Consider the following 24839-nt stretch of genomic DNA (forward strand, 5'->3'; position numbering starts at 1 on the left):
GTGTGATGTGGCCTTTGTAGCTGCCACATGGTAGATGTCTTATATCTACACAGTTGAGTCATCAGTCGATCGAGCTTTGCTGCATGAGCTTTGTGTATGTGTGTGTGTGTAACAAATGCAATATTAACCTAAATATTGAATCCTGAATCGTTCCAGGATGATGGCAGCAATAGTAGAGTGCATATTGTGGTGGGTTCGGCAAATTAAACCCAAAGCTACAGCTCCCTCTTCTCCAATTTGACCGAGGATGTTGTCATTGCAGCTGGTGGACTCTTCAATCAATGGAGGAAGTCTTCTCACCTCCAAAAATGGAGAACCTCGGGCACGCAAATTAAACCCAAAGTTACAACTCCCTCTTCTTTAATTTGATCGATGATGCTGCAAATGTCTTCTCGCCCCAACAATGGAGAACCCCAAGCATGCACAAACTAGAGAGAGAGAGAGAGATTCCCTAGGGGTTTGGAAAGTCTAGAGAGATTTCACTAGAGCTAGTGAAGTCGAGAGCTACGGCGAGAGAACGAGCCTATTTTAGAACGCATAATGGGACTTTTGATGCATTCCAGAACGAGGCCCGTTATTGAATCCATTCTAGGAATTTAAGAATGGGAATGCGTATCAAACATTGTCATCTCAGAATGAGTCCTTGACTCATAATGCGATATGAGAATGCATACTAAATACAACCCATCTACCTCTAGGATCTACCTCTAGCTATTTTTACTCGTTCAATTTACAATAAATCGCTTCTCCATACTAGAGCATTCAAAAGCCTTAATTACACTTGTCCATGCGTACTAACTATTATTACTCGTCCTCACAACTTATCATGAATAGGGCTAACACATTTTCTATTTCATTCATAACATTCTTAATATCAAAGCCAGCTTCACCAATTTCTAGTAATGGGTCCAAAGTGACCAAACCATTAAACATATGCAGTTTGTGTTGTTTATCGGAGACAATCTCCATTACAAAACCTTGTAACAAACATTTTAAAATATGGAATCGGTTCTACTGAATCTAATCCGATATGGATCGGAATTCAAAGGTTTCTTGACATGAATAGGCTGCCGTAACGGATCTATCGGTCCATCGGATGGCTGGGCCGCTGGAATCAAGATCGTTCACGAGCGACTCTGATCCGAATCCACCCATTCCCGATTCTTGAAGCCATTCTTGTAACTAACGAGAGACGTGAAAGCAAGAGGGCCGTGGAAACTGGAAAGTCGTGCAGTATCTCACCACCGATCTTCACAGCTTCACTTCAGGGCTGGAGGCTGCCACTAGGGGAATTTAGTAGTAGAAGTGCCACAAATAATTGATACGGTGGTACCGATGCAACTGATGAGAAGAAAGATTTAAGAGAGGGTGTGGAAGTCGGCGGTGAGAGTTGCAGGGCAGGCTGAAGTGAACAAACATGTAAGGACTCATGAGCGCATCTTATATCTGCTTCAGTTTCCTCAAACATCTAGAAAGAGATTAATCCCAACCAGAATATCACCCTGCTCACCGATTACTTTCCGTCACAGTGACAACCAGTTTCAGTGAAGAGCGCTCAGTTTTTGGTTTACCATATGTAAACCACGCCATCGACAATGTGATTCCGTCGGCACACCGGACTCGAATCCCATGGTGGTCGACCTAGCTCGTCCAAATCAAATAGCAATACAACAAGCCCGTCGTGAACTAAGTAAATCTCTCTCTCTTTCTTTGTCTTTCCCTGTGTCTCTCTTTCTCTTTGCTGCTGCTGCTATTGTTTATACTACCATTGATGTTTAGAAATGAGTCTATTAAATTCCAACATAAGGTTTTAGGTTCAATGATCGAACCTGATCTGCTAGTTGTACTGTGAAAGGAGGGCACGATTGTAATGTGAAAAGAAGACCACGATTGCTTTTTCTCTTCAACAGAACCTTCTTAGGAATGCTCTGATTGTAAATGTGCCCATTAACGGGTGAGTGGTAGCAGCGCTTAAGCGTTTTCTTCGTAAAAGCACCCCATTTAATTTTGACCGTTGATTTTTTTTATAATTAATCTAAGCCATCGATTGCCTTCATGCCTTATTAGGGCTTTCTACTTCTCCGTCCGGTTCCCTATTAAGTACAAAGCCTTTTCTTTTACATCTCTCTTGAAGCCACCTCGAAACCCAAACCACTCTCGTGAATGAAGAAGACTCCAAGGAAAAAACACTCTTTCATCTCAAATATCAAATCCTCTTCCGTACTCCCCCAAACCCTCTTATGTTCTCGCTTCCCCTTCGTCTATGTGATTTTGACTCTGCAACTAAAGCAGCGTTGTGCGATGATTGATCTGTAGAGATGGTTGCTTTGGGTTAGCAATGGGTTTCTCAAACTAAGGTGGAACACGGTAGCTTTCAGCGACCCCGTTTTTCTTCCCCAAACTCTCTTTTATAATTTTTTGTCCCGACTTTCATCTGTGATCAATCAAGTATATGGAATATATTTATAGAGTTTAAAAGGACGAATAGTGGTTATAAGGTTTTGTGATCTCAAAGTAATGAAATTTACTTCCTCGGAGTCCTCTTCTTCTCTCCAAATTTTAAAGACTAAAATACCTCTCACTCATGAACGGAATGGTGGTGATGTCTATTGCACGACTTGTTCATAAGAAGAATCCGCTATGGTGTAGGATCTAGTTTTATTGAGCTCGTTTGACACTAAGAAGAGCTGGGTTTGAACTTTGAAGGGTTTGTTGTGGCTATTCTCTGACGTATAAGAAATAAGGAAAGAATGAGAGAGGGAAGGAGGCAGGAAGAGAGAGAAAGTACCTGAGTCATCGGCATGACCTATGTGGGAAAACCAAGCTAGAAAGGTAAACCGAAATAGCAAGTAACCGGTTGAAAGAAAAAAACGATTAGGATTATATAAGATAAGATCAACGGTCAAAACTAAATATGGTGCTTATATAAACTGAACGCTTAAGCACTGCTACCTTTAAGCGAAAAAAATAATCTTTTTTATGATCTTTTTAACTAATTGAAAACCTTATTCTTCTAATTTTACTCCTTTCGGTTCCCCACAAATTGGTCCATTTTTCAGCTTTCCCCCCTGCAAGTTAATGTTATGCCATGAACAGAGCAGGTCACTGAAGTAGAAAGGGAGACCTAAGAATGATTTTGGTAATACAATCAAAACACAATAAAGGATGGAGAGAGGTTTCTGATCATCGGTTTTGGAAAACAAAAAATTTCCAAAATTTATAACCTATTCTCTACTTCATATAACTTCCATCTCTTGTAGAGGCTTGAGGTATCTCCCTCATCACTGTTGAACATTAGAATGAGGGTTTAGTTCACTATTGTCTAAACCATTTATCTGTGTGTGAACTTTAGGTATTCAAGTAATGCAACAAGAGTTTACTTCAGCTGGTCATGAAAATCCTAGGTACGTGTTTGAATTCAATGATTTGTATTGGATTCTTTGAACTAGGTTTTCTCCTTCTTCTTTATTTTATTTTTATTTTGATAGTGAAAAATTGTGGTGATGCAGGAAGAAAAAGAGAGTAGTTTGATAAAAGGAAGTGGTGGTGTTCGTGCTGGCATTCCGGTGGTTGTTATTCTTCTTTGCGAAGATGGTATTTTTCTGGTACCATGAATCGAGTTTATTTGACAACAAAGTTACTACTTGCTTGGTTCAGCCCTTGAATTTGTGAAATTAATTACTTGGCATGAATGTGTTTGCTATTAAATCTTTATAAGGTAACATGCATATTGCAGGATAGTACAATATAACTCCTTTTTTTTTTTCGTGTGTGGAAATAGAAAGGAATCAGTTAGAGGACTAGTTACTCTTAGTAGGTCAGGTCCCCTAACCGAGTAGAAGTACTTGTGTTTCAGATGCAGATAATCTATTTAAAAATTTAATGAATGGGAAAACAATTTATGGGAGCATAATACAACTTGCGAGATTTGATTATTGAATGATGGGAAGGAAAGTGACAACATTTTCTGCAGAGAAGAAAATGGCGTGCATGATGATAATGATTATTCGGAAGATAAAGAAACAATTCTTTCTAGAGTGATGAGAATTAGGGTAGCAGTATATCTTTGAATTTATTGTTGATGATACAATCAAGGACCAAGCTGCCAATTAGAGCTTAAAGGGGATGACAACATCGCACAACTAAGAAATTTCATTCATGAACTAGGACCATCCGTTAGCATGGAATTTGAGACCGAATATGATACATATAATTAATGTAATAGTTTTAAAAGTGAGATGAGATTTTTAGTCTAAAATTATAGGGTGGAGCGCTCGAGTTAATAAACCATGTTTTTGCCCAATAGTTTGTTATGTGTGAATCAAAGTGAAAAATAGTGTAATGGCAAGCAGAAGGGAGGAACGCAATATATGACCTATGCTACAAAGCAAGCTAATTGTGGAACTATAATGAGAATCAAGTTCGAAAACGAAAAATGGGTGGTGGATATTTGGGATAATGAGCACAACCATTCATCGGTGGATTTGAATGAGTCTGTTAGATTTTGGTCACACCAGAAATTTACTAGAAGTACAATTCAATTGATAGAACAACTGCATGGGTGTGGGGCTAGAAAATCCCAAATAATGACAATTTTAAAAAGTTTTTCTAATGAAGAGCAGCATGTACCTAATTGATGTTGGATTTTTTTTAGGTCCAAGTGTAGGAAATCTATAGGGTTTTACTAGTAGGGAACAATCAACTACTTGGTCAATGAGTGAGCTTTAGATGCATGGTTCTTTAATGTAATGTGTAAAAAATGAGCAACAATTGACAAATTATTTGGATAGATATTCGTGCACAAAAACAATATGAAAGATTTGGTATTGTAATTATGTTCAACACAACTTCCTAAAAAAATAAGTATAACTTCCCATTTGCACCATTTATTAGTGTTAATCATTATATGTAATGTACATTGTTCGGTTATCGCTTAATAGCCAATGAAATGAAGGAATTTTTCAGAGCATTTTCGAGCGTAGCTTCAAGTAATGCATAATATTTGTCCAAAGGAAAATTTTCCCCGCAAAGATCCAGGAATAATAAGAGTTATTCTGCACGTATTTCATTTACTGCCCATCAGCTTTGTGGATGGCATTTGAATTTTGAAGAACCACAGGAGAAACTAGATGAGACCATTATACGGGAGATATCTGAACTTGAAAGAAGTATATAAAAGTTGCGTGAATGATTCAAAAACACCATCTCAGTTTGAAGAGAGATTTATTAGTATGATAGAAATGTATAATTCAAAGGATCATAAGTGGTTGAAGAGACAATTCAAAATACGAAAGCTTTGGGTACAATGTTGCTATGCTGGCAGTTGTTTTGCTTATATGAGCACGACACAAAGAGGAGAGTTAATGCACAAATACCTTAAAGGCTTCTTCACACCTTCCACCCTAGTTAATGTATTTATAACACAATATGAAGAGTTGTGAACAAAATACGAGAAAAAAAAAATAGCGAAGGCAGATGCCACTTGCGTCAACTTAATACCTTTTAGCGTGTATCTTACAAAGTTTAGCAGTAGGCCATAAATGGTTATATGACAAAGGTGTTCATGGTTTTCATAAAAGAGTGATATGAATGCTTGTTGGGGTTAGAATGTGTGATTAGGAAATCCCAATTAAGAGGTACAAGATGTTTTCGAGGGATGAGATTGAGAAATTAACATGAAGTATGTATGTGACAACAAAAAAATCCGAAATTGCTACTTATAGTTGTAAGATGTTTAAGCTGCAAGACTTACTTTGGAGACACATACTTAATGTGTAATTGAATAACAAATAGATGCCAAATTCCTCAACACTATATTTTACTCAGATGGACCAAAATTGTTCTATATGATAGTAATGGGAGTGGATCTATTGAGGGCTCATCTTAAGAGCGGCCCTAGCAGATCGCGTGGATCCTTTATGGCATTGTTAATTGGATAACGCCACTAAAGGATCTCTTTCCCAATAGAGGTTTGATGCTACACTTAAAGTTTTGAGGGAATGTTAATAACAATGATGAATTTACTATGATCTTTGAGAACCTCACCTTGATTCTCCCATTACCACCTTTAAATGAATTCAAAGTTTTAAACTAACGTGTGTTTTTACAAAGATGCATTTAGTGCGATCTCTGAGAACCACACCTAATTCTTCCATTACCCACCTATAAGAGAATTCAAACTATTATGTGTTATTACTTCTCTCAAAACTTTAAGTGCAACATCAAACCTCTTTTGGGAAAGAGATCCTTCAGGGGCTATCTGGTTAACAACGCCATAAAGGATCCACACGGGCTGTTGGGGCTACTCTTGAGATGAACCATCAGTAGATCCACTTACACTATTATCATGTATCGTAGCTTCGGTCCATCTGAGCAGATTGTGGAATCTGAGATCTATCATTTATCATATATAACTTAAATATATGTCTACAAAGTAAGCCTTTCAACTCGAACATCTTGCTATTACAAGTAGTAATTTCGAACTCTTGGTTATGAAGCACATAATTCATGTTAACCTTCTGATCCCCATCCTCGAAAACACATTGTACTTATTAACTGCGATCCTAATCACACTGTCTGACCTCAAATCCAAAGCATGCATACCACTCTTCTGTGAAAAACATAAATCCTTTATCATATAAACATTTTCACTCAACTTTATGAGCTATACGACAATGAGTCTAATTAAAGCAACTGTCGTTTGCCTTCATTTTTTTCCATGTATTTTCTTAATATATTCATATTGTGTTACAAATTCATTAAATAAGGTGGATGGTTTGTATCGTACTCATATCGGCAAAAAAAGTTTCAACATAGCCACTTATAATTCTTTAAATATACCTTTGTATCATACTAACCCTTCTCTCCTCAAACTCAAATGGTGTTTTGAATCATTAATGCTACTCTTGTATATTGCCTTCAATTCAGGATATCTCTTGTGTAATGGTCTCATGTGGTTGAACCTATGGTTTTTCCAAATGCCTCCCACAAAACCGTTTGACAATAGATGGAAATACATACCATATAGCTCTCATCATTCCAGAGTCTTTTTCTGCCAAAATTTCATTCGAATGGATATTGTGCATTACTTGAAGACATGTCCAAAAAACATACAAGTGATTCCTTTGTTTCATTGGCTATTATTCCATAACCGAACAATATACATTGCATGTGATGATTAACACCACTAAATGGAGCAAATGGGAAATTGTACTCATTTTTCTTGTAAGTTGTGTTGAACACAATTATATCACTAAACTTCTCATATTGATCTTGTGCATGGCTATATAAAAAAAAATTCCTTGTCAACTATTGCTCCTCGTTGACACAAATTGTATAAAAATCCATGTATATGAAGCCCCCTTTTTGTCCAATAAATTGAGTGTTTGCTGACAGTCAATCCCTATGGATTTCCTACGCTTGGACTTCTTGCAAGAATCCTCACTTACACTAACATGCTCCTCTTTACCATTAAAACTTTTTAGAATTGTCATTATGTGGGACTGCTTAGTCCCACCCTATACAACTATTATATTAGTTGAATTGTATCTCTAGTAAATTTTTGGTGTGATCGAAGTATAAAAGAAGCATTCGGATCCACTAGTAGATCGTTGTACTCCTTTTTCTCAAAGATCCACCACCCATATTTCGTTTCTGGATTTGATTTTCATTATAGCTAAACAATTGGTTTTCTTTGTTGCACGAAACTTATGTCATTCGCATGTGCCACTTGTCATTGCTCCATTTTACCTTGATTTGCACATAAAAATGATCTAGCAATGACATGTTTATCAACTCTTGGGTGCTCCACGCCTCCACCCCATATTTTTGGATTGAAACACCATCTCTTTTGTATAGTTCTTATAATGGTTGTATTCATCCTCCTCATTCTCGAATTCCATGCTAACAGATGGTTCTGATTCACGAATGAAACATTCTAATTGTGGGAAGTTGTCTTTCCTTTTAAGCTCAGATTGACGTCTTGTTCCTTGGTAACCTCGTCAACAATAAACTCAGAAGATGTGTTGTTGTCCTCATTCTCGTCGCTTTGAAATAATTATTTTTATCTTTCAGACTACTATTATCATCATGCAAGCCATTTTTTTTTTTTTTGGATGTGCTGTCATTCTCCCTCCCATCATTTAATACATCACTTTCCAATTGTATTATGTTCCTACCCGATGGTGGACTTAGTCCACTAAGAGCAACTTGTCCTCTTAACAAATTCCTTCCCATTTCCCAAAAAAATGAATACTGCAATATGCTTGTTACCGACTCAATAGTACACATTCACATTAAGCAATGAATTTGGTATTCAAAAGCTAAAAAATGCAAGTAATAATTTGGCTGTCAAAGAAATTCGATTCATGGTACTTAAACAGTCCCTATCATCGCAAAGAGCAACAACATCCTCTACGAGATACGGAAGCTATATGAAATAAAGAAGAGGTTAGAATTTTTTAACAAAACTCGTGATCAGAAACTATCTCCGTCATTTATTTTTATTTTGATTATATTACCAACAACCATCATTTAGTTCTCCTTTTCTACTTCAGTGAACTGCTTTGTTCATAGCAGGACATTAATTTGTTGGGGAAAAGCTGATAAATGGACCAGTTTGTGGGGAACTGATGAGAAGTAAAATTAGAAGATTGAGGTTATAAAAAAAAAAAAACTAGAAATTGACCAGATTTTTTTTGTAGTCAGAGAGAGAGATTTACCTGGTTCACGGCATGCTTATTGTAGTGCAGGACATCCTTACGACTCACTCATTTTTTTTTTTTGTTTTGAATTTTCTTCTTGTAAACTATTTTATTCTTTTCACATTCTTTAACCAATTTAAGCAGGTTGTAGCAAAACTGAGTGACTGGATTTCTTCTCCCAATCTCTGAGAGTTGGAAATGGAAATGCAGCTTTCACCTCTATTGCCATATATGTTACAACTGTCATGCAAAGTCTGACGAATGCAGCTTCAAACATAGATGTTCTGTTTTTTCTTTCTTAATGTCTATAGAAATGCTTTATGAGATATTTTATCCAATTTGAAGAACAATTTATTCCTCTTGACATGTCCATCTATTTGTGAAGTTGCCTATCTGTTGTTGATTTGTTTACTTTGGCATGTGCATGATCCAGCAGCGACTAGCGTTAGAATAATTGGAGAGATGGGGAAGCTTTCAACTGTAGAATGTTTTATTTTTTGAGCTTAGATAAGATATGTGAAACATGTGCTATAGAGAAAGGTTTTCACACTGGTGAGTAGGAGCTACATAGAATTTAGTGGATTGGGAAGATGAAAAATGCCTTGGCAACCAAGATGCCTGCCTAGGGGACCTTAGTTGTCAAGGCGCCTGGATGCCAAGGTGTCCACCTAGGTGACACCTTGATGTTGAAGTAGTAGAAAAGACGAGTGTTTATGACTTAACCGAAGATTTGTCTCTAGATAGAGCAGAATTGCAAATACAGATTACAGGAGGCATGCAGCTTACTCCAATATAAAATCTAATTGGTTTGAGCAGGTTTACTTATGCCAAAAAAAAAAAAAAAAAAATCAAGTATTCTTGTTGATCCTAGGGTTTGGACTTTCTCCATGGAAGAGTTTAACAGCTGATTGAATGGTCTGGACAGTAGGTGGGTCATATGCACAACACATTGCGTCTGTCAAATTTTATACAAAAGTGATTTTTGTCAACCTGGATGGGTTTCTATTAATATTTTTTCATAAAAAAATTATATCTATTTCTATGGATTATGATTATACAGGGAGGGCACAGAAAGCAGAAGCAAGAGGGTTGCTTCAAGGACTGCAAAAAGCAAGATCAATGAGAGCCACAACTGTAGCCATCTGGACTGATTGTACAGATCTGAGAGATTGGCTAACGGACAACTCTGCTTCTAAATGGCATCGGGAGTTATTTCACAAACTGTTGGACACCAAATCTACTCTTGAGATTCGTAACCGAGGTGGTTTCAATTTTAAGTTGTAATCTCTCTTCTATTTTCTTTGTGAGAGAGTTGTCATTTCCAAAGGGGAAGGAGTTAAAAATGTCATTTCATTTAGAATGTACAGTTATGACTGAAAGTTAAAACACCAGTTGTCTTAATAAGGTTATTCGAAGCAGTTTTCCAGGTGACTTCCAATGGAACCCAAGAACCTGCCCTGGCGGACAAATTCACCCTCAATTATTCCATCTCTGATCAGAGCTAAACCCTCTATTATGATCAGAACCAAAGAAGAATGGAGACGCAGGAACAGGGCAGTTGCAGATCAAAACAGAACCGATGTTGGATGTTCGATTTTTATATGTTTCAAGGACATCTCTTATGTTGTGAGGTCCAGGAGTGGGAGAAACTAGGCATTGCTGTGCAGTTAAAAGTCTTTGTTCCTAAGCCATGGAAGTGGCTACCTTGGTGGAAATCAGTGAGTATTTTACAAAACAAAGGTCGAGATGATTAGATAAAATATATTGTTTCTCTTTAGATCCCGGGAGGCCATGGGAATAACTCATCCAATATAAGCTACAATCTTTGATTCTCAAATAAGCATTTTACAACGATGAATGGTATCCCTAAACATTAGGTGTTGGGGAGATGGTTTAGATAAGAGTCTTTAAGTTCATATTCAGGCACATCATATATAAACTGAAGAGGAAAAACAATGATTTCCAAAATTGTTCCATCTCTATAGTAAATCTTAGGCACTGTTTGATAACAATCTAAGAAACGTATTTTTCCATTTTTCTGTGTTCAGAAACGGAAAAACATCCCAAAAACTATTTGATAATCCTGTTTCATTTTGCTTGCTTTTTGAAATATAAATAGAAATTTATACTTATTTTTGTGTCTAGAAACGGGTTTGATGAAACAAGTCAAACTTGTTTTTCCATTTCTTGGAACAACTTGTGAGCCAAAAATTTGATGGACCTCAGATGAAAAGTTGCATCTCCCAACCCAACATTTACCTTACTTGGCGGCTTTCCAAAGTTCGAAGGTTCTCCAAGGAAATAAGAAGGAATACACCGAATTTTTGCTTTGCTGGTGAAAGCCTTAAATCCACATCCGTCGATTCCTTTGTGGATTTCTTCCAATTCTTTTCGGACCCTCATGAATCGATTATAATGAATCGTTGCTGGAGATTGAGTTATTCTTGGAACAACTTGTGAGCCAAAAATTCGATGGACCTCAGATGAAAAGTTGCATCTCCCAACCCAACATTTACCTTACTTGGCGGCTTTCCAAAGTTCGAAGGTTCTCCAAGGAAATGAGAAGGAATACACCGAATTTTTGCTTTGCTGGTGAAAGCCTTAAATCCAATCCGCCGATTCCTTTGTGGATTTCTTCCAATTCTTTTCGGACCCTCATAAATTGATTATACTGAATCGTTGCTGGAGATTGAAGTTCGAATTCCCTTGAAAAATGCACACTGACCCAAGGACTCCAGCCAACCCTATTCAACTCGAGAAACAAGTTATCAAACACAAAAAAATCCATTTATATTCCCAGACATATGAAAAATCAATTATTCTGTTTTTAGACACAAAAACAGCAGAAACGTTATCAAACGCTGCCTTAATTCCCATGAAGATCAAAACACCGAATAAGACTAACTCAACACCAATTGCATCAAAATGGAGCATGTTGGAGAAAGTGTAATACATCTAAGCCAGTATATTTGATTCTCTGTTTGCGGGGAGGAGAGTGTCTAACCCGAACAGTCCAATCTTGGTGTAGAAAGTGTAATACATCTAAAAGCAAAACTCGGTGAGCAACAATGGAAGTGAAACCTTGCATCCTTGAACACGGATAATACGAAGTCAACAAGTATTTAGAAGTCGATTAAATGTCAGTTACTCAGCCCCAAGCAAGATGAATGCTTCTTCTGATAATCCAAAGTTCCACCAGCCTCTTTCCACATTTAATTTAAATTGAAGAATGCAAGCATCCTCTTCAATGCAAGCATACAATGAGAGGATGGTACCATGGGGAGGAGGTGTATCGATTGGAATCCCCCTCTATCTCTTCTTCCTGAGGTTATACCAGCAACTGAACAAGTGAGTGTTCCGGCAACACAACATTGAAAACCTCTCCTCGTGGCTATTCCAGAAACTGATTGAAAACCTTCACTCTCTCTCTTGGCCTGCCTTTCTCTCTTGTTCATCCAAACTCGCCCTACTGTTGCAGCAGGACAGCAGCCATGGATTCACTCTCATTTGTGAGATTGGAACATTTAATCTTGATTGAACCAAAAAGGGAGAGAGAGTTATGTGGGGCATTGACGCCTTAATTCGAATGCCCGAACAATGAGCATGTCCGGGGACAAGGAAGAAGAAGAAGAGCCAGAGTTAAGAGTTAGAGCAGAGCAAGCTGCGAAGAGTGTGGAGGACTTAATGAGAACTCCCCAAACTACCGTCTGACCTAAGATTGTCACCTTGAGACCAACGGTTCTTGAGAATTTACATTTCTAGACAATGTAATTGACTTTTTTTTTTTTCTTTTTTTTTGCTACTCTATCCTACTAAGCACCGCGAACAGCCAACTTACTGGTCGTTAATAGGGCCAACGACCACCTACTCTTACACACACACTCAAAGCGTACAACAGGGTTCGATCCCATGACCTCCTCCCCTAGGCGTCGACTCTTCAAGCCAAAACTACCACTGCTAGGCTATCCTAGTGTTCATTGGACAATGTCATTGACACACGTCGTTTCACAAGAATAAAAGGAGTATGGTCACAATTTCGGTTTGTAATCAAACAAATGAACCGTTTTGAAAGAGGATAGGCAGCATACATCACTCATAATTTAGCATATAGATCTAGACTTGAAAAAAAGTTGGGATGGTTGTATGTGAGTATTTGGACTCGTATTTCTTATAAAATTGGTTTCATACAAAATTCTACAGCAAAACAAACAAGGCATAATGGTAAAACTCTTCAGAGCAGCCAAACCTTCATAACTTGGTAAGGCAGCCCAAATATATATGACGTAGCAAATCAGATGAAAACCAAAATTAATGGTCAGGTAGCCTCCAAAGTGGCTCATATGTGAAATTTAAATCCAAACAGAATTTGTAAGTGGAAAAATCAAGGCTCCCGTTTGGTATCATTTCAAAAAAGCGTTTCTGAAGTTTTTTCGTTCTATTGGAACGAAAAAACAGAATCTTTTGTTTGGTGCACTTATGGTCCGTTTCTATTTTTTTGGAACAAAAGGTGAAAAAAAAACTGAAAAAACGAAATTGGACGGAACTCCAAAATGGAGTTCCGTTTTCCCAGTTTCGTTTTATTTTAAAAAAAAAAAAAAAAAATCTCGATAAAAATCTGAAATTTTGAAACACCATTTTTTTGTTTAAAAACTGCGTTTTGACACAGAAACTGAAATTTTCGTTTTTGACACGAAATGGCGTTTCTGGAACAGAAACGATACTAAACGGGCCCCAAGACTTGCAATTCTGGACCATAGGAGTGTACAATAATGGCCGATAGTTATTTTCATGCCAATACACAAGTATTTGATCGAATTTAACTTTGATATGATATTTCAGAGGATGACTAATCCAAGCCCCATGATATCTAACTAATGGTCAGAATGGCTACATCATCATTCCACATGTCACAATGAGGATGAAGCTTTTCCATTTTAATAAATATATAAAATCATAATGGACTATTTCCTGCACCTTAGTTTTCTTGTACTCAAGCTACTATGGCTCTAGTCCCACCACGTCACCTTAATCGGGTGTGGAATGGTAAAAGCAGCATCTCCTTCACCTTCACCATGAGAGAATGGTGCAACACAATTTGTGTCCCGTACTCCTGCGAGAGCAAGAGCATTGTCCATAGCTAATAACGCAAAATCCACACAGGCACCTCACACCATCTCCATAGGCTTATTATCTCAACAAACCAGAAAACTAGGTTGGGCCTTTTCACGAGGATGGGAACTACATAAATGAAACCCCAACACCACTAAAATGGAAAATTGAGTAACCACCATTTCTCCTGCATCCAAATATCTCCTTACAGTGCACGCTTTTCATCAACCTCATCCTCCCCCAGGTTATCAGTTCTATTAAAAGCCCAACAAGAACTCTTAGGACATAAGTTTATCCGAGAGATGATCGAATCTGGCAATTAAAGCAGAACAATTAAAATGGAGAATAAACAGAAGCGGTGGGCAATAAACAAATATTCGGTGGGAGCCTTGTAGGTTGCAGCAATTCAAGGACACTTTCTCACCAAATGGAGGATACAAGTCCACCTCAAGGCAACGCCCTGACTGGAAGAGATGAGCACACGGTGTAAGTTGTTTTTCAGGCAAGATACCTATACAGTTTCCTGTCTACTTTGTCCCTCTCCAAGAACTCCCGCTCAATAAGGGATTCAATCCGTTTCTTTATTACAACGGGGTTGGGCAAGAACCGTGACTGCAACTGCTTTGTGACTTCAGCAACAATGTTGTTGTGATCCAGGACCCTCCTTGACTTCATGATCCTCACAATTGCAGCCTCAATTTGGGGTTTCCTGTCCTCCTCCACTCTCTGCCGGGTCTCTTGCTTTTCTGGCTCTGACTCCTTCTGTGCAACCACTGTGCCTATCTTCACCTTGTAGAACTTACTTGTGAACTTGTCATTAAAGAAAAAGGCATCATCCTCGCCTATATCCTTGCTCATGGGTTCCTTCCTAAGAACATTCTTCCCCTTCACACAGGCCAGAGACTGCAAGCACCTCTTTAAGTCTGAGGCTGGTATCTCTGTAGCTTGTTCAATCTCCTTATAGTTCAGGTGGTCAGAATTGTTGAACAGCATGAGTATACACATCTGGTATGTGGACACATTCAGCTCATGCTTCTGGCCCCTTCCAAAGGTTGCTTTCAGATCAGCTGTGCCCATGTTTGTTTGCCAAGACAATCTCCGCCCAGTATGGGTCCCTAGATAAAACGCTCGGAACTTTTCACACACTCCCATAATCTCAGCTGGCAGATTGCATGCGGAGCTTGGTTGAGTTGGCCATGACCCTGTTGTGAGGACCTGGACGGCCAGTGTAGGACTGTCCCCAGTATCAGCAGCCTGGCACGCATAAAACCCTTGCATTGTATCCTGAGAGGTCTTCATGTCTGTAAACATGCCTTCCAATTTGGAAGTGAACTGATAACCACATTCTGTTTTGAGCTTAACTATGAGACTTCTCTCTGCATCATCTGAGACAGTTTTGCCTGAAAGAAGTCGTTTTGCCAAGTGTTGCTTGTAGTACTTCTCAAACACATCCTTCTCTTGCAGGTAACGGAAGAGCATCATCACCTTATCCAGGACAATCTCTACATCCTCCTCACTGACACCTTTCAGGCCTTTACGAAGCTTATCGTCGACAAACAAGGAAATAAACTCCGGAGACCGAGCATTCAAATTAATGAAGTATTCAAAGGAGGAATTTAAAGCATTTTGGAATGTCTTGTCGTTGTTGAAGGCCAAACTGATTATCTTATCATGTTTATCCTTTTCATCCAAGAGCCGCTGGACAAAATCCACAGGATCCCTTAACCTCTCAGGATCAGCAACCAACTGCTTACCAGTTTCCCGAATATGAGCAGTCATCACATCTCTAATTGTAGAGAGTCCATCAGGTACCCGGCGGAATAAGTTGTACATCCTCCCCAAGTCTTCGTACTTATCATCCACCAGCATGTTCACCAAGCCTGAGTTCTCCATATGAACTAACCTCTGCATGTGGTTTGCAATCATCTCCATCTCTACCACATTAGTTATCTTGGTTTCACTCTTTGCATCCAAGTAATGGGAGACTCTCTCCATCTCTTCATTTAGACGTCTCTCAGCTTTCTTCAGATAATCCCCACAATCACAGCACTCGATGAACTGCTGAGACTCAACACTGTAGAAATTGGAAGATACCTCAAGGAAAGGCTTCTCAAAGTTTTCCTGGTAAACAGATGAACCCAAATCCATTAGCATCTTGATTATATTCCTCATCAACCCCCTGTTTATGACTTCACCAGTTCGTTCTTTCTGCACAAGCTCAAGAAGTGTATTGAGAAGCCTTGTCTGTATCTTGGGAGAGTGGATAATGTTGTCTCTCCACAGGTTCAAGCCAAGCTCATGGACAGGCGTTTTGTGGGTGCTGGGAATGAAATTCCTGTCCATATACATTAGTATGTCTCGGATCATCTGCAATGCCTTGTTATGGTCTGTCCATTTCCTATTCAGCTCTTCCAGAAACAAAGCTCCCTGAGCAGCTTCTATAGATTTGGATATTTCTTTTAGATGCATCGTCATCGTTGCCACAAGTCCGGAATACAGTTTTTCTCCATATTTGTGCAACACCATATTGTAAGCATTCCTGAGTCAAAAGTGGTTCGAGCATCAGGAGAAAAAAAATTCTCAAATGCAAAAGAGATAAAATATTTAGCAGTTAAAGTAGCGTTCTCACACATAACCATCTCAGAACAATGCCCAAATATTTCTAGGTTCTTTGTTTCAAACAACCAGTCCTGAAAATGGTTTCCTCATCGTGTACAATCAGAAAGGAAAAAAGACAAATGGCAAACAAATACAAAACAAATTTTAAAAATAAAATTTATTTTCGAGGAAGTATTACACAGGTAATTTTTGGCATGCTAAATGAGCTTATTTAACTAGAAATAAGCTTTGCGTTGGGTTATATATGTCTTGGACCTTTAATTCAACGAGTTTTCATTGTAATGGGCTTATAATATGGGTAAAGGCAAGGCATACGGGGCCTTGGTTAATTCTTTGTTACTTCAGTTTCCTAATCAGTTTAAATTACCTTATTAGTTAAGGATTGGATTAGGCCTTTCCTTTTTAGTGTAAGAGTCTACTTTTGAGTCCTCTATATAGGTTTGTAAGGGAGGCCAGCATTGTACACGACTTTAGTAAAGAAAATTGCAGCTTTTTTGCTTGCTTTTTCATGCTTGAAGGCCTCTTGTGTTTGATCAACAGTTTGGTCAAGAAGATTGGTGTTTGAAGCCTGGGTGTTATTTTCATTCTTCTTGCACTTGTGCTACTAATTTCTACTGGATTTGCTGATTCTTCACTATTCACTGCCATTAACTAGTAAGTTCTATTTCTGAGAATTTTCTGCAACTAGAACCTTCCTTCTAGAAGATGATCATATATTCATATGCTACATGCTTTTTGAGATTAAGTAATCCGACCATTAATATCATTCCAAATCTTGATTGAATGTTCTATCCATCTAAAATAGAACTCGAATTCAATTTGGGCAGATTATGACATGCCGATTTGGAATTATTCCTGTTTTTTTCAATTCTGTCTATATATCAGAATTACTGCTCTGTGCATCTGAATGTTTAATTGATTTACTGGTTTTAGCAATTTGTTATTGCTGAATTTCATAGTCTATGATCTGGATCAATTGATCATCATACTCTCATATTATGCTTTCTGTTTTGAGGTACTAAATTACTGTTAGACCCCCTAGTGCTACTAGGATTGCTGCATAATTTCTAATCCAATCTGTGGACCAACCTGAAATTTTCTGCAACGACTCCATCTTCTGAATAGACAACTCAACCTGAATTTCAGGCCCATCAGACCATTCAATCTTGTTCTATTTGATTTCTCCTAAATCCATGGTTCAAGATCTCAGTGCCGAGATCTCAGATCTTGTTATTAACCATTTTTTTCTTTCGTCTTGGTGAGACGAGAGCATAGGTGAATATCTCGGTCTTGACTCGACTCAAGACCAAGTGGCATGGGGTATACACATAATTTCGACCCTCAACTCGCGCTGCTGTGAAAAAAATGTGAGTTTTGGTGATTTTTCTTGCTAAATCTCTCCTCTAAAGTGTAGATTAACAACCTTAACACTTGGAGATTGGAGATTATCACTTCATCATCAACCTTTGGAGATCCTTTTCTTCTCAAGAACAGTTTTAGGTAAAAAAAAATTCTCAAAACATTCAATCAGATCTCGGAAAAAATACCAGATCTCGGTAATTTGGCCTAGCAAAACCTGGGGCTAGATAAACCTTGCCTAAATCTGGATTTTATTCTCTGTATTTCAATCTTGTTCTTGGTACTGTTTTGCTCTCTCAAATACAGTACCACATTAGAAGGACAAAGCATCTAAGCCCCAGTCTTTGGGTGATGTGTTGGTAGCCATATCAGAAATGTTTTAAATGAAAACATACCAAATGGAAGCCCGAAGTTTAAAGAAAGCTACTGAGGTTTAGGTATATACAATCATGATGCTAAGCATGTTAAGGATTGTACCGTGGGGGTATTATTGTCAACCCCTGCAGTACAATGTTTTATTTGTAATTAACCACAATAGGGAGAGTGTCCCTATCGTACTATATCTTAGTAGTAGAGTCCATCTTTTGTTTTATTTGCTGTCCTAGTTAAAATTCAATCATTGCAAGGACTAAGGAAGCCTCTAGTCCCTGCCTTGTTGGTATATATAAACACATGATGGAGGGGGACTGCCATATCCATCGACTGCTTTCTTTAGCAGTCTCTCTCTCCCACCACCCCTTGGTTGTGATTACTGGTTTTGGTTTCTGATATTGTCACATGGTATCAAAGATCTCTTAATCAATAATTACAACATTACCGTTTTAAGAGACCCTATTTAGATTTCTCTCTCGTGGTATGCAGCGACCCTTTACTGCAATTTTTTACAATGAAGACCTAGTTAATGTCAATGGAAAACTAGGGTTCTCTTCAGCAATTCTATATACATGAAGACTACTCATTATAGAAGATTCTCTATGGAGTTGTTTATCAACTACATCAAGGTTATTGAAGTTTTATCCTGGCAGTACTATGTTCTGAAACTTTTTTTTTTTTTATCCAAAATTACTTTGCATCCAAGCAGCAAATGTCCAAGACTCGAAGGCAAGTCACCTTATGTATCTAGGTACCCAGGCCAGTTTTAGACCAAAATGAGAAAATATGGTGGGAAAGGGGTGGGAAGAGGGAAGGAATGGGAAAAAGAATAATGAAACATACATAGAAACCCCAAGGGGGTAGCCGAGTTGACAAAGGACCTTTGCCTCAGGAAGCGTGTGGTTCTGAGTTCAACTTCTCTTACCTCCTTGGGGCCACTCACATGGGGGTGTTTAGTGGTCTTCACTGCTTTCAATGAAAGTTGAATGGTTCTCATTCAACCCCATATGACCCGGTTGACGTGGTTGTGAGGTCAGTATGGGCTCGCGGGACTGATCAAGCCAAAGGCCTGGATACCCGTCGTTAGCAGGAAAGAAAGAAAGAAAGATAGAACTGAAATTAGCACAAGGAGAGGGGGATACTTACCTAAAATATATCAGTCGTCTATGTGTCACCTATGCACCAAGGAGCCTATAAAGTATAAACCACCATGGCTCACCTTGGCCCCATGACAACTATTTAGGCAATAGAGCTCAAAAGGCTTCTACTCTGTCAGAGTCAGTTCCCCTATGATAAGAATAATATTGATGATGAAGAATATACTGATGGATACCTATGTTAAACTGAATCTTTAACTATATGGAAGACTTCAACATTTGATAATGAAAGTCTTCAGGCTGAAGAAAGATCAATGTTCCAAGTAAGCACCCTCCGACTCCTGATGTGGAACCCAGGTCACGAATTATCCTATTTGGTCTGCTACGGGCCCACCCAATCACTAAATAGTTCAACTCAATAACTGAGTAGCAGATCTGTAAATATCTCAAAGTTAAAAGAGGGGAGGGGTGGTGGCATGGCCAGAATTAACCAAACAGGAAAAGGTCAGTTGATAGAACAAATGCAAGGACATAAGTGGAATTAAAATTTATTAAGTGGGAACAAACTTGGCAGGAAATAAGCGATGAGGGTAAGAAGTAAAAAATGAGAGAGTGAGGGGTAATAAGGAAAGCAGGGCAATAAAAATAAAGATAAAAGAGGAATCAAAGGGGAGAGGATATTGTCTTCAACCTCACGATTTCTCAGCCAAATACAAAAGCAGAAACTAGAGGAGAATGGCTTCCCCTTATGGCTGAGAGAACTCTCTCAACTTTGATCCAATTGAGCTGGGATTTTGGGGAAAGGAATAACAACTCTTGATTCTCTAAATACCTAAAAATAATCGATCCACCCAACAGGCCAAGAATCCAAGAGATCTCACTGAAATAGATTCTGGCGGCAGAGGGATAACCAGGTATAGAATTCAGCTCAGAAATCCTATTTCAGCAGGGTGATGGTGCTGGGAATCGATAAGTATGACCGCGCATAGATGGTGATTGATCTCCCAATGTTGTAGAAGAAGGACGGAATGATAGCCAAAAGGAGGGAACTTCTGTAGCACTAGCACAGAACAGTAGCACGAAAGAAGAAGTAGAAGAGAGAGATCACACAGAATAAGAGGGGAGAGTTTGCACACACACGGGGCACCGAGGCACCCGAGAAATAAGAAAATCATTCCATTCTCAAATCTAAGTTCATTCTCAATAACAGGTTACATGCATAGACTCTAAGAATCAAAATTAATTCCAGCAAGGAAACTTCAGCTAGACTTAAATAAGGAAACTAACTCAATCTCCTAATCAACATCAACTACTCTAATAAAATACATATCCAATTACAAAATAAACCATAAAATTAAAATACCCTAAATATCCTACTGAACTAAAATACAAATTGGACCCAGTTCACATCCTTCTGAATTCCCAACGGGATCGGCCTTGTCCAAAGAACTACTACTCTTGCATCAACTTCTCTTTCAACTTGCTCCTCCAATTAGGGAAAAACTAATAACTAAGTCAAGATCAAAGATTAAAGAATCGAACTCATCTAGAGATTAAAGGTTTAAATACCCAAAAATTACATTAAAAATCAACAGTGCTCAAGGTCTCTCAGCACAAACATGCAAGGAACATTTATTTCTTCCTACTTTTCTTGCTTTCTCCTGCTAATTATTCATTTATTTCTCCTTCTGACCCTCCATTAGCTGCAAATCCCTTTCTCGGAGAGACACCTATATCCTCACCAAAAAGAAAATTCCTTCATAGGGAGTTCAAATATTCCCATTTGGTATAATCTTTTATTATCAATACTCAACCCCAGAATCTCATACAAAGCTTGAGATTCTTCTAAAATGCAATTCACTCAAAGCTCAGAAGTTAAAAGCCAAACTGAATCCTCTTTTGCAGTATCCTATTTATGCATATTTGATCAGATCTGATTGGCCTGCGAGTAATGGGCCCACTACTCAAATGGAAAAGATCCCAATCTGACAGCTAGATGTGAGCCAGATTTGATCTCAAAATTAACGGCCATATTTTCATCAGAATAACTACTAGATTTCAAGGATAATTTTCAGAAATAAAATAGAATTTAATTAGCTCAATTTATGGAGAATGATGTGATGAAATTGAGAGGAGAGAAAAGTGAGGAAGCTTAGATCCAAAAATTTAGGATCCAAAACTATCATGCATTGGAAAGAAGAATATGGGGGAGTAAAAAATCTGATCTGACATGCTGTCCCAATAAATGAGGAAGACAAGGAAGTTATGATTGGAGTGAAAATAAAATCCTCTTTAAAATTAGGATTTAAAACTGAAAAAATAAATAGAAGAGAGATAAGAAGAAATAAGAAAACAATACATGAAGAATATCATCAACCATGGGGAGAGAGAAAAGATAAGAAGTGAGCGAGATCTCTGGCTGTGAGGATGAGAGGAACCCATTTAAATAAACTAATAATTTTAGTGTAAACCCTTCTACTCCCACTTTGGACTTATAAAATAGCCTCATTACAGTAATAAAACAAAAAAATTAAGGTCCAACCCAAACTAATACTAAAACCTCGCCCAATTTAAACCAAGCCTTAAACCAGGCCTGCATTACACCATTACATATGTTTGTCATCGAGCTATTTTTGGTACGAAATTTCAGCCACTTACCAGGAAAAGAAAAAGATATCAAATTTTTCCACTAGAGAACTCACGTAGGTGTTTCAACAGAAAAAGGAAATAGAAGGCAGCTAACGTTAATGAATCAAGAAAGAAAATTATTAGTGACTGACACATTTTCAATTTTTTCCCTCCAGTGGTCTTGAAGCCCTATCCAAAGCTAAAAGAAGAATCTGAATAGTCCTTGCGTCTTGCGATAGATAATTCCTACTGTTACTAGGAGTTCAAGCTCTGTTCTAGTCGTGAGGTTTCTTTAGAATTTTATTTTTATTTTCTGATTGCAAAGTTAGTTCATAGACATGGCTGGATTAAGAGTTAAATTCCATCTTATATTATGATTATTTATTAAGAGTTCTAGAGGGATTAGGATACCTACTATGGCTGGTCGATAGATATAGAGTTGTTTAGTCGTTTTCGAACTTTGTTCTCGTTTCAGTCCAGGAGTTGGTCCAAGTCGGTCCAATTCCAACCCTGAATTGGTCCTTCCAAATCTTATAAATAGGTGTAAAGTCATACCCCCACCTTCCCCCCCCCCCCCCCAAAAGAAAATTTGAGTAGTAATACAGTTCAGATTTTCTAAAATTGGCTTCGTATACAGTACTGTTTTTCTGACTGGATTCCTCAGTCTATACTTGATGGATTGCAAGGGTGTTTCAGGTAGATCCTTGGCCTGTTCTATCACTACTCTTATTCTACTTCGTTATTCTTATAAACAGGTCAGTTTATTTTATTATTCTAGTACCTGAGTCACCTGTTCTGCTAAGTATTTCCTGCTAGCTTGTTCTGAGCATGGCAACTAGAATACTACTCTGTTTTACTTCAAAATTTGCTTTCTAGTTCCTGGTTATCTTTTCTCAGAAATTCTGATTTACTCTGTTGCGTTTGAGTTGCTTATTTGCTAGTTCTAGTACTGCTACTAGCTTTCTACTGGTAGTAGGATTTGTGTACACAAACTCATCTAGCCATCTGAGATGTTTGGCAGACTTATTCTGCTCTTAGAGAAGACCACAAAATCAGACCAATCTGATTTCTCTGCTTCGAAATATCAGTTTTCTCCTTAAACAGTCCTATTTCTCTGTTTGGTGAACCGGTTCGTAGTCAGTTCCAGATTCTCTCCTTTGGAAATGCATTTGCAATATTTCCACATAGTCAAAATCCAACTAAGCCAATCTAGTTAAACTTGCATGCACTGCTAAGAGGTGGATCCTCCACCAGCCACACTTTTTAAGAAAAAAAAATCACCCCTTACTAAGTCTTAGCTGCAATCAGCAATCGGTGGCAGGCAATTCACATGACAATTAGCAAATATAGTGAACTTTTTTTTTGGTAATGCAAATATAGGGAACTGGATCAACAAAAATTAGAAAGTGGTCCTTAAATGACATTTGCAAGAAAGAATCCAAATCAATACTAAAAAAAAAAAATGAAACCCACGAAGATACAGTAGAGCACATATTGGACAGAATTCATAAGCAAAAGTTAGTAAGCACAAAATTCTTAAATACGAAAGTTGTAATCTGAATGAAGTAAGAATACTCGTTAAAAGCAGAAAAATATGACAATTGAAGGGAAAGGCAATAGACAAACCTATATAGTTCTTCAAAACTCAGTCCACTCGCGTTGTGATTATATATTTCATGTATCGCATGCTCCAATATCTTCCATGTCTTCTCTGCGTACTTCGGATCCACAACCACCCGATGTTTAAATGCCTCTATCTGAAAATTACTTCTTTTCTGAGTACTCATCTTTCCTCCTTACAAGAAGCACAGTTGCTGGAGCCGCCTCAAATCCTCAGACCAAAAACCCTAAAAGTGGATTATATATCAACAACTAAACCACAAAATGGATTCTCTGCCAACGATAAATTTTGAGATCGACACTTGAGGCGAACGACACACTTCCCGCTACAAAACGAACCACAAAAACCAACCTCAGATCACAAGATTAGCGCACATAACTGAATTAATTGCTCCGCCATCCATGATTGTTACTCCACCAACTGATCTCCTGTAGGAAACCATTCAAATAACCGAAGGTTTACAGCCACAGCCACCAAATCAAACAATCAAGAACGGCCTCAGCTCTGCGAAACCTGAAATTAGAATCCTTATCTGGATTTATAAGAAGCAATCTTAATTCGTAGCCCAAACATAACCAAACAGACTTCCTTCCACGAATCAGAGAGGAGGATGAACCGACGAACCGACGAACCGCCTAAATCTCGCCGAAAAAATAAATAAATAAAAATTGAATTCAAGGGTTGGGCTTTAGGCCAAAATTAACAAGAAGGGAGGAGACAAGGGATCGAAAGCAATGAAAACACACAAGACGGGATCGGAGAAGGAAACCCTCAACAGCTGTAATCTCGAGGCTTCAATCTGAAGTGTTTCCAGATTCCAACCCCTATTTTCTTTCTTTTCTTCCTCTCCCTTTCTCCTCTTTTCTTTCCCTTCTTTTAATTTTTTATTTTGGAAAAAACGAACGTTTCAAAAAAATTGAATTCCTTCGGTCTTTTCTTTGGTTTATTTATGGCATTTATTTTAAGGGAGTCAATCGGTCCGGAACCAGGTATTCGGTCTGATTTTGGTTTTGGTTCCAAGAAGTGTTAATGTGATCTATAATCGAATCAAGTCCCATCTCAATTCTGAAAATTGGTACTCGTACCCAGTCTATCTGGTTCCGATCCGGTTTTGGTTCTTATTTGGATTCTTTATTCGGTTCTTATTTTGTTACAGTATCTAGTTTCAAATTCGATTTGTCATGCAGCTGCTATTCAGAAGACAAAATATAAATGTCTATTCACTATGTTATTGGTCTTACCCAACAAAATAATGAAAAAAAAAAAAAAAAAAAATATCATGAGCTATCGATCATCTATTGAACTGCTAATATCGTGAATTTCATTACTTTA

The 24839-nt window shown here is 38.0% G+C and overlaps 1 protein-coding gene and 1 long non-coding RNA gene across 3 annotated transcripts; one reads left to right on the forward strand and one right to left on the reverse strand.

The window, feature by feature from the left end:
* Window positions 1-1178: 1178 nt before the first annotated feature.
* On the forward strand, window positions 1179-10442 carry LOC122076030. Of its 2 annotated transcripts, XR_006139414.1 has the most exons (5): window positions 1179-1419; window positions 1530-1690; window positions 3353-3404; window positions 3510-3594; window positions 9763-10442. It is a non-coding gene; the product is annotated as an uncharacterized LOC122076030 (long non-coding RNA). The 2 variants fall into 2 exon arrangements; XR_006139413.1 differs by having other exon boundaries at window positions 1184-1690.
* A 3507-nt stretch (window positions 10443-13949) lies between these two features.
* LOC122076691 (cullin-3A-like) lies at window positions 13950-24388 on the reverse strand. The gene is made up of 2 exons (XM_042642134.1): window positions 23513-24388; window positions 13950-16350 (listed from the first exon to the last, which is right to left on the reverse strand). Exons 1-2 carry the CDS (start codon window positions 23671-23673, stop codon window positions 14310-14312), a joined length of 2202 nt encoding a protein of 733 aa, XP_042498068.1. The 5' UTR covers window positions 23674-24388; the 3' UTR covers window positions 13950-14309.
* Window positions 24389-24839: the final 451 nt, after the last annotated feature.

The sequence above is a fragment of the Macadamia integrifolia genome, chromosome 4 (assembly GCF_013358625.1).
Source record: "Macadamia integrifolia cultivar HAES 741 chromosome 4, SCU_Mint_v3, whole genome shotgun sequence".
NCBI classification, from domain to species: Eukaryota; Viridiplantae; Streptophyta; class Magnoliopsida; order Proteales; family Proteaceae; genus Macadamia; species Macadamia integrifolia.